This window comes from Pinus tabuliformis, chromosome Q (assembly GCF_031772625.1).
Source record: "Pinus tabuliformis cultivar Carrire ecotype Pingquan chromosome Q, CPIR1, whole genome shotgun sequence".
Lineage (NCBI taxonomy): Eukaryota > Viridiplantae > Streptophyta > Pinopsida > Pinales > Pinaceae > Pinus > Pinus tabuliformis.
Window position 1 is genome coordinate 438,977,691 of NC_142296.1, and position 18,234 is coordinate 438,995,924.

The 18,234-nt window shown below is 33.9% G+C and overlaps 1 protein-coding gene across 3 annotated transcripts in view; it reads right to left on the reverse strand.

The window, feature by feature from the left end:
• The window catches only part of LOC149220101 (uncharacterized), a 492,965-nt gene extending 477,197 nt beyond the window's left edge, over positions 1-15,768 (reverse strand). Inside the window, exon 1 of one of the 3 annotated variants that reach the window (XM_089382722.1) lies at positions 15,507-15,768. In XM_089382722.1, coding sequence (XP_089238848.1) covers positions 15,507-15,612 — 106 coding nt within the window. In that variant the 5' untranslated portion in view covers positions 15,613-15,768. The remainder of the gene's footprint in view (positions 1-15,506) is intronic. The other 2 variants (XM_089382723.1, XM_089382721.1) reach the window with 2 other exon arrangements.
• Positions 15,769-18,234: the final 2,466 nt, after the last annotated feature.

Here is an 18,234-nt window from a genome sequence, read left to right on the forward strand (position 1 = left end):
ACCGGACTTCCCAAGGGAAAACTGGAGCAGATGGATACATGCAAAGGTTGTACCTTGGGTAAGTATGCGAAATCTTCCTTTCAGGATTGAGACAGTAGAGCTGGAGCAATCCTGGAGCGAGTTCACACAGATGTGTGTGGACCATTCTGTACAGCCTCCATCGCTAAACAAAGGTACTATGTTATTTTTATTGATGATTTTTCTTGTAGATGTTGGATTTAATTTATACAAAAGAAGGATCAGACCTTCTCAAGGTTTTGTGAGTTTAAAGCCTTGGTAGAGAAAGAATCTGGAAAGAAAATAAGGGCCTTGCGTAGCGACAATGGTGGAGAGTATGTCTCCTAACAGTTTAAGGACTTCTGTGCAGTAGAAGGAATTAAATGGGAGTTGACGACACCCCATAACCCACAGCAGAATGGGGTGGCCGAAAGGAAGAACAGATCGATTGTGGGAGCAGCTCGAGCGATGTTGCATGACCAAAGCCTACCACTTCATTTGTGGGCTGAGGCATGCAATACAACGGTATACTTGCAAAAAAGAACCCTGCACCTATACTGGGGATGAAGACGCCAATGGAAGTATTTTCTAGGAAGCGATTAGATGTGAGACACTTCAGGATCTTTGGATCATCGGTTTATTGCCATGTGACCAAAGATGCCCGGAAGAAGTTAGATCCAACAGCTAAGTTGGGGATACTTGTGGGGTACACTTATACACCCCACAACTATCGGGTGTTTCTGCCTACCAGTCAGAGGACAGTGGTGCGCAGAGATCTGAAGTTTGACGAGCAAAAAGCCATGCGAGTATCACTTGAGAGGGAGCTCAAGTTGCATGCAGAGGAGGAACTTTTAGTTCCTAAGGAGGAGGAGCCTCAGACTGATGCGGAGCAGCCGCATGCAGAGGATCTGGGAGTGGAGACATCCACTCATGCTGAGTCTTCTAGAGATGGGTGGAAATGCTCAAGGGAAGCTGACAGGTTGATGATGGATGCGCGAGAGAATGTGGGACAACCATCTTCTCAGCGCAGACAGAGGAGGTCACCCGAGCGGTACATTGGTTACATGGCCCTAGTTGGGGAGTGTGTAGAGACCGAACCTTCTTCTTTTGAGGAAGCAGTGCAGCAACCAGTCTGGGTTGATGCAATGGTGGAGGAGTACGACTCCATCGTTCAGAACTGTGTTTGGGATGTTGTCCCAAGACCTCAGGACAAGTCAGTGGTGAGTTCCCGATGGCTTTACAAGGTAAAGCAGGCAGCTGATGGCAGTGTTGAGAAACATAAGGCAAGGTTTGTTGCTCGTGGTTTCTCACAGGTCGAGGGGATCGACTACGATGAGACTTTTGCTCCTGTAGCAAGGTACTCATTTATCAAATCGATGTTGGCACTATCAGCTCAAATGGGTTGGAAGATCCATCAGATGGATGTGAAGACTGCGTTCCTCAATGGGAAGATTGAGGAAGAGGTGTACATTGAGCAGCCGGAAGGTTTTGAGACCTTCAATCGTGAGTTGCATGTGTGCCGACTCAAGAGGGCTTTGTACGGGCTGAAGCAAGCACCTCGTGCTTGGTACACTAGGATCGACAACTATTTCACCGGGTTGGGCTTCACCAAGAGTGAAACAGATGCGAACCTTTACCACATCATCATAGAAGGTAAGCCATTAATCATTGTTCTTTATGTGGATGATCTGATTTTGACAAGTGATGATCAGTTGATCAAGTCTTGCAAGGAGGACCTTGCAAGAGAGTTCGAGATGAAGACATGGGTCTTATGCACTACTTTCTAGGCATGGAAGTGTGGCAGAAAGATGGGGAAGTATTTGTGTCTCAAGGCAAGTATGCCAATGAGATACTCAGGCGATTCCACATGGAGAAGTGCAAGCCCATGCAGACTCCTCTAGCTGGTAACTGGAGGAAGGAGGATGCTACTTCAGGTGAGGTAGTAGCTGCTATTGTTTATCGACAGCTTGTGGGTTCATTGATGTATTTAGTAAACACATGACTAGATTTGTGCTTTGCGGTGAACTAGCTGAGTCAAGCTATGGTTCAGCCTACTAAGCCATTTTGGAAGGCAGCGAAGCATGTGCTGAGATACCTCAGAGGCACATCTTAGTATGGATTGTACAAACGGACAGAGGGAGTGAAGCTTTAGGGCTTCACAGATGCAGATTGGGCAGGGAGTCCATCAAACCGGAAGATCACTTTAGGAGGAATCTTCAACCTTGGTTCAACTGCAGTTTCTTGGTACAACAGGAAACAAAGGTCAGTTGCACTTAGATCAGCAGAGGCTGAATACATGGCTGCTAGTCAGGTACCATGTGAGGCCATTTGGATGCGGAAGATTCTAGTTGGATTGTTTGGTCAGAGGATGGATCCAACTGTGATCTATTGCGATAATCAGAGTTGTATCAAACTCTCTGAGAATCCAATATTTCATGACAGGTCCAAGCACATCGATATCCAGTATCATCATCTTCGAGACTGTGTGGTGAAGAGGATCATGTTGTTGCTGTATGTTTCGACCAAGGAACACGATGCAGATATTTTGACCAAGGCATTGTCAAAATGCTAGTTCGAGTTCCACAGAAACAGGATTGGGGTGACTGATAATCCCTTTCTTGTTGAGAGGGAGTGTTGAAAATAGCAACAAGAAATGCTAAAAATAAAAGTGATAAAAATGCTATAAATAGCATTTCGGGATACATTCCAATTTTAGTTAGTCCCTAAACTAAAATTGAGAATTAAAATTTGAATTTGATCGTAGCAACTGTTTGTAAAATAATTAATTAATTCATCTTGAGTTAATTAGTTGCAGAAAATCAAACATGAAGTCTATGTGAAGACATGCAATAGTTTCCCCTTTGATTGAGGAAGTTATCCCTTGATTAAGGAGATCAGGATGAGTTGTAATTAGTTAGCTCAGTTAACTGAGTTAAGTCTAGTTAGATTAGTTCCAACAGTTTGTGGAATTGATTGTGAGTTCAGTTAGTTAATGCATGCATGCATGTCACTGCTGCACTTCAAATAACTAAATATTCTCTCATAAATAACTCATGCATGTCAATTCAGTCAGAGACCCAGTTGAGATCAGAGGATGGGACAATGTACTATCAGTTGCAAGAATATTCCATTGAGGATATCTCTTGCATGCAGAAGGAATTCATTCCTTGAGGATTGCGCAGTTATTTCTGAGTTTTTATGAGTGTGTGATGTGGGAATTCACACAAGTGGCAACATTGAACCCCAGGAGAAACTGGACAACATCGATGCCACGGTGAAAAATGGTTATAATTAATGGAAATAGTTAACATACTATTGTGTCTAACAATAACGAGGTTACCCATATACTAAGGTCACTGGATGTGATTGGCCGTTAAAAGATACCATCAATGGAGTCCTATAACTAAATATACAAACATTTATTTTTCCACTTTAAAAAATGGTGGGCACTTGGCATAAGCGTATGGTTGTTGAAACAACTAGTGTAAATAGTCACTCAACTCAACAATAATTGAATTGGGTTTTAAATCCTTTTATTAACACGAAATTATGGTTCTATCACCTGATAAAAATATTAGTTTACAATTTAATTATGATAAATTTGCAGATTTCCCGGAGTTCGGGAGAAATATCAGTTACAAAATTGCTAGTGGGTAATCCCGGGAATGAAACCATATAGCATTTGATGTTAATGTGATAAATTGATGGAATTTGAATTTAAGACAAATCTAAGGACAGATGGAATAGTTATTTCAATAGAATCACAACAATGAATAATCGAGACCATGGTTATGGGTATAAAAATAAAAATAATTATTTTCATCAATTAAAGTACTAATTTTTCTGTTTAGTTACATAGTAATTGTATCACCGTAATATTTATTATTATAATATTTAAATTAGTGTATGAATTTTATTGAGGAAGTTTTACTTAATGTTGCATCATTTATGGAACAATCCATAACTGAAATAATGTATTAAAATAAAATTAGTATAATATTTGATTATTCTCTAAATTCATGTAAGGATTTGCTAGAATGAAAATGGATAGTGTTGTTGCAAAATCTAGTAGGCCTGGTGTAAAGCCTCATTAGGAGAGGGCCAAAGCTCAACAACCTTTTTCTTATTGTTTAGTGGATTTAAACCACAAGGGGAGGCTTCCCTAAATCACGTAAAAGATACTCTAGTACTAGGGCTCAAGTTGATGAGTTAAAGGTCTATTGTTGAGTAAAGTACCAACAAAGCCTAAGATGGCCTAGGTTCTATGCTATGGTTCAAGTACTCTAAACCTAGACCACTAAATAAGCTGCTATAAGTTAGGGCTTGTAAGATATGCAATGATATGGAATTCAATGCCATATGGTAGCCTTAGAAAAACTTTAAAAATGATATTCAATAAATAAAGGATCAATACCTTCCAATTGAGGTTAAGTTTAGGCTAGCTCTAGCAATTCTATGGCTATTAGGTATGCATAAATAATAATAAAGAGAGTGACATCAGCCCAATTTAGGAATATTAGACCATGCTCTATGCTATATGTTGCTTGTTTACAATTTATAGATGCAATACTAATTTTTTTGGACACCAACATGCACTTAAAATTCACTTTTATACACAAATCAACCCTAGAAACCTTAACGACTTCCCTTGCTATCTAGAAGACAGAAAAAGACCTGGAGGCTTCCCTTTCTATTTAGAAGAGAGAAAAAGATATAAATTTTAATATGTTTTATGATGATAAACACACTCTAGACCGGTGCCTTATCTTACTAGGGTTAAATGGAGTCTTTAGTGTAAAAAATCAATGGAAGGATTGATGAAGGGGAAATGTCCAAGGTATCCACTTCTAAAACCCTAGCTATTGCTCCTATGAGGGGAGAAATTAAATACATGGTTTTCACATCAAGAGTTTCCCTATAGGCCATAGGAAGGGTATTAGTGATGGATATCTTGTAACCAACAACATTTTTTGAAAATATGATTTTATTAAAAGGTTTTTTTATGACTATGTGATTTTTTACGTTATTTTATTATTATTATTATTTTTAATACTGATATAATATAATAGTTTTCATGCAAAACATAATGCATATGTTCCCATTATACAAATTTTGAGTACCTAAATGATGGATATTGCTTTAAAAGAAATTAAAATTGTAGAGAATGCATTATTCTTGTGCACAACTATTTTTGAAAATTTATAATGTTTTTTTTTTAATTAATTATTTTACCCATTTTATTTTAATTTTTTATATGGAAGTCATTATATCCTTGAAATTATAAGGCTATGCATTAGTGTAGGATATGAGAGTTTCAACATAACCAAACAATAATATTTTTGGATTGTTGATCTCTTTCTTTACTAGTGTAGCATACAACTTTTTCTAAAAAAGTTATAATAGGAATAAAAGATGTTTGTATTTTAGATTTTGATATATGTCAATATATATATATATATATATATATATTGAAGATAGTAAATTATATATATATATATATCTTTCTTTACTAGTGTAGCATACAATTTTTTTCTAAAAACAGGTAAGGTGATAAAAAGTTATAATAGGAATAAAAGATGTTTGTATTTTAGATTTTGATATATGTCAAAAGAAATAAAAAATGAAAGATAGTAAACAATCAATAGAGTAATTTCCTTAAAATTAAGAAATAGAGTAATTATGATATAATTGCTATAATGTCATCATAGCTATTAAATAACTATAATATTCTTATTGTGTATTCTTTTATGTTTGACAATTGACGAAATTTGATGTCAACAGTGCCTTGTTTAGGTGGTTGGGTGGAGGGTTTGTTTTTCTCCCTAATAAATTTCAATTTCGCCAAAAAAAATGATATGTTGATGATATGTTGGCTCGTTACTTGGTCAATGTGAAATGCAATAATGTATAAATAAATAAGGATGTGACCATGTTAACTAAAACGTCTAACCATAAAGCTTACATGATGCTCCCCTTATATATTTTTTTGGGGAATCTGGAGGACCAAGAACACCTCTATTTTCAAACATACAACCCCAAAGGCGAGGCTTACATGCATGAAGATCACTGCTTACTTTCAAGACTCTGGTCCATGGTTGCCCAAGCCACCTGGAAGGACCTATGTCTATAAGGAAATCGACTTGATATCCTCGGTTGATTTTTCTGATGGCGCCTCCTTAGAGGGAGTTTGTGGGTTCGGGGCTCATGCCAAATGCCTGTAGGTCATGGGTCGTTAACTTGTTTCCTTATGTATGAGGAAGACGAGCTCTTAACCAAGTAAAAGCAATTTTAGGGTATACTCCAACCTCATTTTAATTATGAGTATTGCATGTAAAATAATTTTGTTTAACAAATTTAAATATAAATTTAGGGCATACTCTGAGCCCATTTTAATGATGAGTGTTACATGTGATATTATTTTTGTTTAAAAATTTTGAATATAAATTTGTATAAATATTCGTTAATGATTTAATAATATTTGTAAATTTATTATTGTATAAAATTATTAAAAAATATTTTTTTATTAATAAAATTTAATAAAAAGATTTAAGGGTTATTAATAATATAAATATTAAGATTTGTTAATGAAATTTAATAACGTTATTAATAATATTAATAAATTTAGAATATTATTTAAATCTTAATAAATTTATAACAATACATTCATAACTATACATTAACATATTAATCTATATATTAACAAATTAATAATATTTTTAACTACACGTAATAACAAATTAATAGTTGATTAATTTACACATTAAGATATCACATTAAAATTTAATATAATAACATATACATTAGCATGTGTTAATCACGATTGATGTGGTCAACCATAGTTAACATGGACATAATGTTCAACCATGATTAATGATATGTATTATGTTCAACATGTCTATAATTAACCAAATTCATCATGCCCAACATACCTATAGTTAACCCACAGTTAACCATAAGCATCATGCCCATAGCCAACATCAACATAGATGTTAATATAGTCTTTACGATTAATAAATTTAACTTTAATAACTTTAATATAACTTTAATATATTCACTAATTAAGTTTTTTTAATATAACTTTTATAACTTTTTTTCAATAGTGAAACCATATTCAATCATAGTCAAACTAGCTCAACTATGGTCAACTATGGTCACCATGATCATCCATATTTAACATGGTCACCCATAGTGAATATGGTCAACCATATTCATTTCTAGTTAAGCATTGACAACCATGGTCGTTAATGTTCACCCATAGTCAACCATAGAGAATCATGTTCAAAAATTGACATCACAATCTGACAAATAAATATAAACATCACAATGTATCAAACAAGAATCAATGTCATAACATGACAAACAAAAAATCAATGTCGCAATATGACAAACACAAAATCAATGTAACAATGTGCAAAACAAATAATCAATATCACAATGTGCAAAACAAATAATCAACATCACAATGTGACAAACAAAAAATCATCCACAACCCTGCATCGTTTTACGAAACAAAATCTTAAAATGTGGACAAACCAATAATCATGAATATTAATAATACATTAATCTACACCTTCATTAGGGGAATTTTGATGTCTAAAATGGGTCTCCTAAGGAAATTATAAAATAATAGTGAAAATAATAAAATAAGATTACATAACATCATCAAATTTTAGAGGTAACAAAGAAAAAGAAAAAATTCAACTCATATTTTCAACTTATCTCCCTATGGTTTTACTCAAATTTCGAGCGGGAGCACTCGTTGGATGCAAAATTTGATTCTTCATCCAAGGAGTACCCATGTTGCATACTTTCGACGGACCCTACTACACGAAAAATGAGAAATACATGAAAAAATGTGATGCAATCACGTTTTTTCATGTATTTTTCAATGACGTTTTTTCATGCATTTCTCATTTTTAGTGTAACAGGGTCCATCGAAAGTATGCAACATGGGTACTCCATGGATGAGGAATCAAATTTTACATCCAACAAGTACTCCCACTTGAAATTTGAGTAAAACCTTAGGGAGATAAGTTTAAAATACGAGTTGAAAAAGTAGTTTTATCATTTTATTAATTTTTAATCTTTTTACTTTTTTACTCCAAAAATGGTGAATCATCGCCCATGGTTGACATTACCATCTTGTATCTTATTGGTTCTTATAAAGTTTATTTTGATTGTACATTTTTCTTATGAGACCCATTTTAGACCTCAAAATTCCCCTAAGGATCCTACACATTAATCTACATATTAACATATTGACAAGACATCAATAATACATAAATTTAAACATTAACACATTGATAACATATTGACTATACATCAATTGCGCCGAGATGTGCTCTACATCCTAGTATGGGGTAGATGTCAAGCGTAAATGTTTAACATTTAACATTTAACAAATTTAATCTAATGAATTTAGGCTTCTGTGATCCATATTAATTTTGAGAAGAATCTTCGGCGAAAAATCACATAGAGATATTTTAGTCGACGCGTTTCGAACCAACCAGTGTGGTTCATCGTCAGGACAAGTTGAATGAGTAGATCTTGCTATGCATTATAAATAGATCGGGCAGAATATCCCATGACCAAATTTCCAGATCAGGGAACGGCTAAAATGATAACAGCTAGATTTGACCAGGAAATGGCTAGCTAGACTATGAAGCGCATAATTATAAAAATATGTTAGAAAAAGCGAGTTAATATATCATAAAATAATTCAAGTAATAGAAATTAGTTAATTATATTTTAAAATATAAGTTAAAGGGACATTTAATTCTTAATCTAAATTAAGTAAATACATGAATAAATTAATTAGTTATCAAATAGTTAATAAATATAGTAAGTTGTATAAGCTAAAATAGAATAACCTATAAATAGTTTTTTTTTTTTTTTTGAATTCACTAATATTTATTTATTTAAACTCTTTGAGTATTCCTATTTTATATATATTTATATATATATATATATATATATATTCTTAAACTATTTTTACCATTATAAAACTATATATATATATATATATATTTTAACTATTTTTACCCTTATAAAACTACTAATTAATATTGTATTTCTCTAATATTTTTATATAGGGTTATTCTTTGACTTTGAATTTGAAGCTAATCCTTTTATTTTAAGATATATTCATAAAAATATATGTCATTTTAGCTTATATTTAAAATAGAATTAACTATTTATAGATTATTCTATTTTAGCTTATACAACTTACTAATATTTATTAACTATTTGATAACTAATTAATTTATTCATGTATTTACTTAATTTAGATTAAGAATTAAATGTCCCTTTAACTTATATTTTAAAATATAATTAACTAATTTCTATTACTTGAATTATTTTATGATATATTAACTCGCTTTTTCTAACATATTTTTATAATTATGCCCTTCATAGTCTAGCTAGCCGTTTCCTGGTCAAATCTAGCTGTTATCATTTTAGCCGTTACCTGATCTGGAAATTTGGTCATGGGATATTCTGACCGATCTATTTATAATGCATAGCAAGATCTGCTCATTCAACTTGTCCTGATGATGAACCACACTGGTTGGTTCGAAATGTGTCGACTAAAATATCTCTATGTGATTTTTCACCGAAGATTCTTCTCAAAATTTAATCTAATGTCAATCCTATAGGGGTGGATGTGTAGGCGTAAATGTTTAACATTTAACATTTATATGTGGGCTCAATTAAAAAATAATAAAAGGTTAAGAGCAATGTAGAACCGAGTATGGTGGAGATGTTGTATTGTAAAATTTTAAATCTTGGCTCAATTAATAATAAAATGTTAAAAGTAATAAAAATAATAAAATTCAATTTGTTATATTGTAATTTTTTTTGTGCAAGGCACCTTAGCCTCTCCAACGGTAAAAATTCCATAAATAATTATAAGTTGCATTGGTCATGCTAAATTAATAATGGTTGATAGACAAATCAACCTATGGTCTTACTTTGACAGTAACTAATAAATTGAAATGTGAAGTGGACACATAAATTTCTTGCTCAAGCATAAGAACTTGCATAAATTTTGGTGGGTAGTAACCACTTGTAAGTCTACACACTTACAATTTTACTACTACATAAGTGTTGAAGAAAACATAAATAACGGTGGGAATGGTGAGAAGTAATTGATGGTAGATATGTTATTTACTTGAGTATAAGTTATTTTCAAGTATTTTATTTTTAGATGGTTTTCTTGTAAAGCTTAAGAATAAAAAATCACTACACAAATATCTATAACGACTCCATAACTACATTTAAATTTAATTATTAAGCACATAAAAACTTAATACTTATAATAAACTTACAATATAACAAGTTTTTTAACCATGGATATCCACCCCCACTTTACCATGGATATTATTAACTTGTAAATAAGTTTTGTTACAATACCACGACATATATACTACATGTCAGAAAAACCATAACTCATTTCACAATAAAAAATTAAAATGTAAAATATTTTAGACATTACATATAACATTGATTGCATAGAGTGAAAATTCTCCATCATATGGATGGATTGGTTAGGGTGGGGGTGGAGAGAGTGATGGGGAGGAGAGAGGGAGGGAGAGAGAGAGAGTGATGGGGAGGAGAGAGGGAGGGAGAGAGAGGGAAGGAAGAAAAAATACATAAAGATATAGAGGTAGAGAGAGAGGGAGTGACATGGGAGAGATCGAGAGAGAGGGAGAGAGCAAAGGAGGTAAGACAAAGAGAAGGAGAGGAGAAAGGGAAGAGAGAGAGGGAGACATAAAGATAGAGGGGGAGAGGGGGGGAGAGAGAAGGAAAGGGAGAGGGAGACAATGATACGATTGGAGCATAGAGAGAGAGATGGGGGGAGAGATACAGGGAGGTGGGAAAGAAAGGGAGGGAGAGGAAGGAAAAGAGAGAGGAGTTGGGAGAGATAAGGAGAGAGGGAGGGAGGAGAGTAAAGCATGAGGGAAGAGAGAGAGAGAGAGGAGAGAGAGGGAGAGATGGATCCAACTTAAAATGAGGTTTATATCTCAAGGAATGTGATCCCAAAAGAGACTTGATCCCTCTCAACACTTGATAGATCTGGGGTTAAGATGGATCTAGGCTAGTCTATACATAAACACATGTCACCTATGGTTGACTACGGTTGGATATCTAGTTAACATGGTCAACCATAGTCAACACAGGTGCCATGGTGAACCATAGTCACCCTGGGAATCAACTTTAATATTTTTCCCAATGCAAGAAACAACAAATAACATCGCAATGTGAAAAACAACAAACAATGTCACAATGTGATAAATAACAAACAAAGTCGCCATGTGCCAAACAATAAACAACGTTGTAATTGGAAAAAATAATGACGTCACAATGTAATGAGCAAGAAAAAATGTTGTAATTTGACTAGAAGAAATGGCATTGAAATGTGATGAACAACAAACAATGTTATAATGTGACCGTCAACAAACCATGTCACAATGTGATGAAATTGAAATGTGACAAACAAAAACATTTCAAATTTATAAAGAAAAAATGACGTTGCACTTTGATGAACAATAAATGCCATTATAATTTAACAAACAATAATGTCACCATAATCTAACGTAGGTTTACTAGGTAGACCTATGTTTGCCAGGTTTACTAGCTTGACTTAGCTTTATTAAATTTACTAAGTTGACCTAGGGTTACTAAGTTGACCTAAGCTTATTAGGGTTATAAGTTTACTAAGTTGACTTAGGTTTACTAGATTTACGAGGTTGATTATATTTACTAATGTTTACTAGTTGACTAGGTTTACTAAGTTTATTAGGTTGACCTAGGTTTACTAAGTTGATAAGGTTGACCAAAGTTGATTAGGTTTATTAAGTTTACTATGTTTACTTGATTGACCTAAGTTTATTAGGTTGACTTACATTTACTAAGTTTACTCGATTTACTAGGTTGATCTATGTCTAATAAGTTGACCTACGTTCACTATGTTTAGTAAATTTATATTTGGTGGACCTAGGCTTACGAGATTAACTAGGTTGACATAAGTTTATTAGGTTGATTTACATTTACTAGGTTTACTAGGTTGACCTATATTTACTAGGTTTAATACGTTTACTAGGCTTACTAGGTTGACCTAGATTTATAATGTTGACCTAGTCACTACTAGGTTGACCTAAGTGTACTAGGTTGACCTATTTTTACTAGGTTTATGAGGTCAACCATGGTCAAGCACACTTTACTTACTTTACTAGGGTGATGTAAGGTCACTAGTTTGACCTATGTTTTCTAGGTTAACAAAGGTTTATTAGGCTTATTGGGTCTACTGTGTTTACTAGGTTAACTAATGTTGATTAGATTTATGAGGTTTTGCTATGTTTACTAGGCTGACTAATGTTGATTAGATTTATGAGGGTTACTACGTTTACTCGGTTGACCTAGGCTTATTGACTTACATTTACTAGATTTACTAAGTTGAACTAGCTTTACTAGCTTAACCATGGTTTACTAGGTTGACCTAGGTTTACTAGTTTTAATAGTTTTGCTAGTTTTACCTAGGTTTACTAAGTTAAACTAGGTAGACCTACATTTATCATTTGCTTGATGGTTTACTAGGTCGATCTAGGTTTATTAGGTTTAGTAGGTTTGCTTGATTTACTAAGTTGACTAGGTTGACCTAGGTTTATTAGGTTGACCTTTATTTACTAGGTTTATTAGGTTTACTAGGTTGACCTAGGTGTACTATGTTTACTAGGTTGACCTAGGTGTACGAAGAATACTATGTTGACCTAGTTTCACTAGGTTTACCAGTTGACCTAGTTTTACCAGGTTGACTAGGTTAACTTAAGTTTTCTAGGTTTATTATGTTCACTAGGGTTGCTTGGTTGACCTAGATTTACTAGGTTTATTAGGCTTACTACGTTGACCTAGCTTTACTAGGTTGATTTTGGTTTACTAGCTTGATTAGGTTGACCTAAGTTTATTAGGTTTATTGGGTTCACTAGGTTTATTACATTGACCTAGGCTTATTAGGTTTAATAGGTTGACCTAGGTTAAAAAGGTTGATCTATGTTTACTAGGTTTGTGAAGTTAACCATAGTTAACCATGGTTTACTAGGTTGACCTTGCTAGGTTAACCAAGGTTTATTAGGTTTACTAGGTTGGCCTTCGTTTATTAGATTAACCTACATTTATTAGGTTTACTAGATTTACTAGGTTGAGCTAGGTTTACTAACTTAAACAAGGTTTACTAGGTTGACCTGAGTTTCCTAGGTTTACCAAGTTGACCTAGGTTTACTAAGTTGATTTAGGTTGACATAAGTTTAATAGGTGTACAAAAGTTTACTAGGCTTACTAGGTTGGGCTATAGTTTAATAGGTTTACTAAGTTAATGTAGATTTTCTAGATTTACTAGGATGACTTACGCTTGCTAGGTTTGACCTACGTTTACTAGGTTATTAGGTTAACCTAGGTTTAGTATGTTGACCTAATTTTATTAGGTTTACTAGGTTTACCTAAGTTTACTAGATTTACTAGGTTGACCTAGGTTTATTAGGTTGACCTATGTTTACTAGGTCAACTATAATCAACCATGGTCAAACACACTAAACTAGTCAACCATAGTCAACTAGACTGACCCAAGTTGATTAGGTTAACATAGGTTCACTAGGTTGACCTAATTTTATTAGGTTTAGTAGGTTTAAGGAGTCGTCTATCGCGGCAGAGGAATTGCCAGGACGACCAAAAGTGGCCGGAATCCAAGCAAAAAAATTTCAAAAAATCTTGTAAAGGCAGTGTTTAAATCGTGTTTTTGATGGTGGAAATGGATTCAACACCATCAAAAACGTCTAGGACACCTAAAATTTTGAAGTTTAACAACTATAACTTGGATTTACAAAAATCTTTGCCAGATTTTCTTTAAATATAACCAGAATTTCCATAACTTTTTGGGCAATTCCTCGGGCTAGTTAGACTACAACATAGGTTTAATAGGTGTACTATGTCAATCATGGTCAATCATAGTCAACCATAGTAACTATGGTCACCATGGTTGACTATGATAAATCTTGGTTGGCCATTATCAACCATGGGTAACTATGGTCAACCATAATCAAACATGAACAACGATGATGAACAATAGTTAATCATAATCTATCATAGTCAACTATAGAAATGTAGATGACTTTGGTCAACTACATGTTGACTATAATAATTCCTCCTCAACTATAAAAATATTTAACCATAAACAACCATAGCTTACTAATCTTCTCCACACACAAATGACACAACCACATTAATAAAGTCATTAAAATACTTAAATCATACCATTTTCCACACCAAACCACATTAAGAGAGTAGTTAAAATACTTAAATCAATATCATTTTCCAACTTCAAAGCGCTTTTCAACCGCTTTAAAAAAATAAATAGAAAATGACCGTTATTGAAGTATTTCAACAACTTTATACTGGTAATAATAATCTTAAATTTAAACCCCTTACGGATCCGTATATATTGAAAAAAAAAACTAACAAGATTGGACGTTCGGAATAATCGTGACACGTGCCCCTCCAATAAGCTTGCATGCGACTCTGACAACCGACGTCACGCACGTGATTTCCAAGATCACGATTGTTGTTTCCATAAATAAGTTTCCGGTCGTACCATAAAAAGTTTCCGGGCCTGTATTTCTACCTATTTTCAGTTCATAAATTCAAGTAGACTGGAAAATATATTTATTCCAAAATCTGCTCAAATTTGAGGTCAGTTGTATATATAATCAAGCAGTCTGCAAACAGATATATTCCAAAATTTGATCTCAGTTGCTATCGCAGAACTGCTAAAGAGAAAACTGGGTGAAGTTGAAAATAATTTGCACATTAGGTCCGTTGGATCAGTTAAATTTAAGATATATATAAATAATTTATTATTCGATAAAAGTGAAAATGTTAAAAATATATATAAAATTTGTAAAAATTCTGTTGATTATAAATAAATTTGAATGGTAAAGAGTTTCTTAACAGTGCACCCATAAACTATAAGGTCATATTAATTACAACTATAATAAAACTAAAACCATATCATTTCTCTCTAAAGTATTTTGGCAAAGAGTATCTTAACAGTATAACCATCAATTATAACATCATTGTCTATTCTACAACGCAGTACGACAAGATGGGTAAGTATGTATTTCTCCAATATAATAATAGTAATAGAAAAAAAAAAAAAATTCAAACCAAAACAAAAATGAAAATAACTATATAAATAAAAAAAACTACAATACAATTAAACACAAAAATTAAAAAAAAATTGAATTTAAAAAAATTTAATCCCTCTCCAGCTACATGATAAATCCAAAATTAAATGAATATAAACGAGTATTAATTACAACTATAATTAACCACTAAAACTATATCATTTCTCTGTACAGTATTCTGAAATAAAATGCAGTGAACTGAAATGATCTTGTCTGAAATAAAATGCAGTGAACTGAAATGATCTTGTCTCTGAGAGGAAATAAAAACCAGCGCACCTTTGTACGCCAATGCCGAAGATGCAAAGCTGCCCCCAGACCCGCAGAGAGAAACCAGCTGACCAAGAGCTAGAGCTCCAAGAGTGTACCGTAGCTGTTCCTTCATAGCTGATGATAGATTAACAGGCTACTCTGCAATTAACACAATTGAAGGGAGCTTAAAATAAAGGACTGCAAGCCATTATTCGGTGGTTTTCAAGCGCGGTTGGCTCAAATAAAGAAGGTGCAGAGCCGATGTGTTGGGCAGAATGCCAAATAATCTTACTGCATTGCAGCTTACAGATTCCAATCTACTAAAGTTGGTGAGGAAGGGTCCACCTCTCCTTAGTATGCGTGGTACTAGTTGGGGAAGTGATGTTTTTCCGGGAATTAGCAGCAGGAATTGACCAGTATGCGGGGTACTAGTTGGGGAAGTGATGTTTCTCCGGGAATTAGCAGCAGGAATTGACCAGTAAACATCAAGTAACCAATAACCAAAGCTAACCATAGCCATGGGTTGGAGCTCAATAATGGTTCAGGATCAATCATAAATTTATTTTTTTGTAAAGTTAGTCGTAATAGTGGTTAGGATGAACAGCAATATATATATTTTTTTGTTTAGTTAGTTACAGTGGGAGAATATGTCACAGGGTGGTTAATCTTTATTCATACAAAAGTATAAAAGAAATAAAATAAATGAGAACTTATAAAAATATAATAAAAATAAAGTCAAAGTGTAATTTTTTAAGTTTTTTAATAAACAAAATTCAGTAAACACGATCGGAAGGTTTCCCATGCTTTTTTTTAAATTCTGTATTAAACTTTATTATTTTTATCAATAAAATTAAGTTTAGTGTAAATAAATATAAATTTGTATTTTTTACCAATAAAACTAAGTTGTGTAAATAAGTGATGAATAGTTTTTTGGGTATGATTTTGATGAAATCAAAGAAATTTTTGGAAATTCAAGTTACAACCGTCAAGTTTTAGAATTTTAGGTGTTTTAAGGGTTTAGAGGTGCTAAATCTATTTCTAAAATTGGAAAATATGATTTAAACACTCTTAGTTTCATTTTTTTTGAAAAAAACACAAAATTCCAACAAGGAAATCCCCATCTATATCTAGGCCATTCACCTACTTAAACCAGTACATAAAATTATACTTTCGTAAATTTATGTTTCATCTGAAACCTTCTTAACTAACATGAAATTTAAAATTCTAAAATTTACTAAATAAAAGGTATACTATTTACTTTTTAACAATGATTAACAATTGAATTCCTCCTCTTTCACATTTTTTACAAGTAATTTATGCATCTCTTTCCGCGTAATCCATGTGATAGTTTATGACTTTGACATTTAACTTTAGCAAGCAATAGAGTGTCTAGAAGGGACATGGCAGTTGGAACCTTGTGTGAAGTCTGTTCTGTTGGTGTGGCACGGAGAGGTCGACTCTCTGGGAGGGCAATCGCTATATAGATCTCGCCCGGGTACCAAATGACTTTGAAATGTTAATAGATATACAAGCCAACAAGTTGCGAAAACTAGATCAAACCTTAGGTCATTTGAAGGATCCTAAATGGAAGCAATTCTTTAAAAGAGTTAAGGCTTTTGTGAAAAGATTTCGCAATCGAAAGGACGTTAAAAAGTTAACTAATGTTCCCATAGCCATGGTATGGCCTGTGAAGGTAGTAAGTCTTGCTCTTGTGACAGGGATTGCGGTCCCCAAAGTTCCGATTTGGCAAAGGAGAAATTTGGCGCTCTCGCCTCCGCTTAATATGCATAAGATGATACAATCTAGATTTGAAAACCTGATACACTATTCTTACAAAACAATTTCTGTCCAGGATGCATCTGTCGTGGCTTCCAAGTAGTTTTCGACATCGAAGCTCCTAGGTGACCGAGTACTGAAAGAGAAAACTTGCCTCGAGGGTTATAGGGGTTCTAAAGCATATCGATACTGGGGAAGCTGCTGGTGAGAAGGCTGAGCCTGTCACCGTATTAGATATTCAGAACCCTTTACAAATCTCGATCAAATTGATTTCAGGGCATTTGATAATTTTTTCGGTCAGACTAACAGATCTAGTAAAAGACCCCAAGCTATTGCTGGAACTCAAAACAGGGTTACCCTCTGGATTACAACACCTTATTTTCGAAGATAAGCAAATGGAAGATTTCTATCCTCTCTCTGTTTATAATATATGTAGGGATGCCAAAATTTTCTTGCCCCTTCGATTGTGTGGGGGAGCTTTGGGAAAGCCTTCCTCTTCCCATGCCTTCTCTTACAAAGACGTGGTCTGAAACTAGGTTCCCCAAAGTGTAATGTCGCCTCAACAATGTCCTCTGCCCTCAGGCAAGGTGGCTCAAGCCTAGGTTGCTCTGGGTCCTTTTATGTAGACAAGGTTGAGGATGTCCCTTTAGTCAAAATTACACATCCAAATCTGGATGGAATCTATGAGTTGTTGCCAGGTAATGGCCTCATCTATCGTTTCAATGGGCTATGGCCATGTACAACAGGCCTTTACCAATGGATCCATTTAACTTGGATCAAGGCATGCATGGTCCTCTTATATTCTAAGGCTTTCTTCATCGTCATTTTTTACAACGATGCAGATTATAATAATGGTCTTTCCAAGGGGCCTTGGTTTTGGGGAAAAGTTGGGCTCTTCCTGACCCCTTAGTTCCCATATTTTGACCCCTCCACAACTGTGATCATAAGGCTACCCATTTAGGTTCAACACTTGAATTTT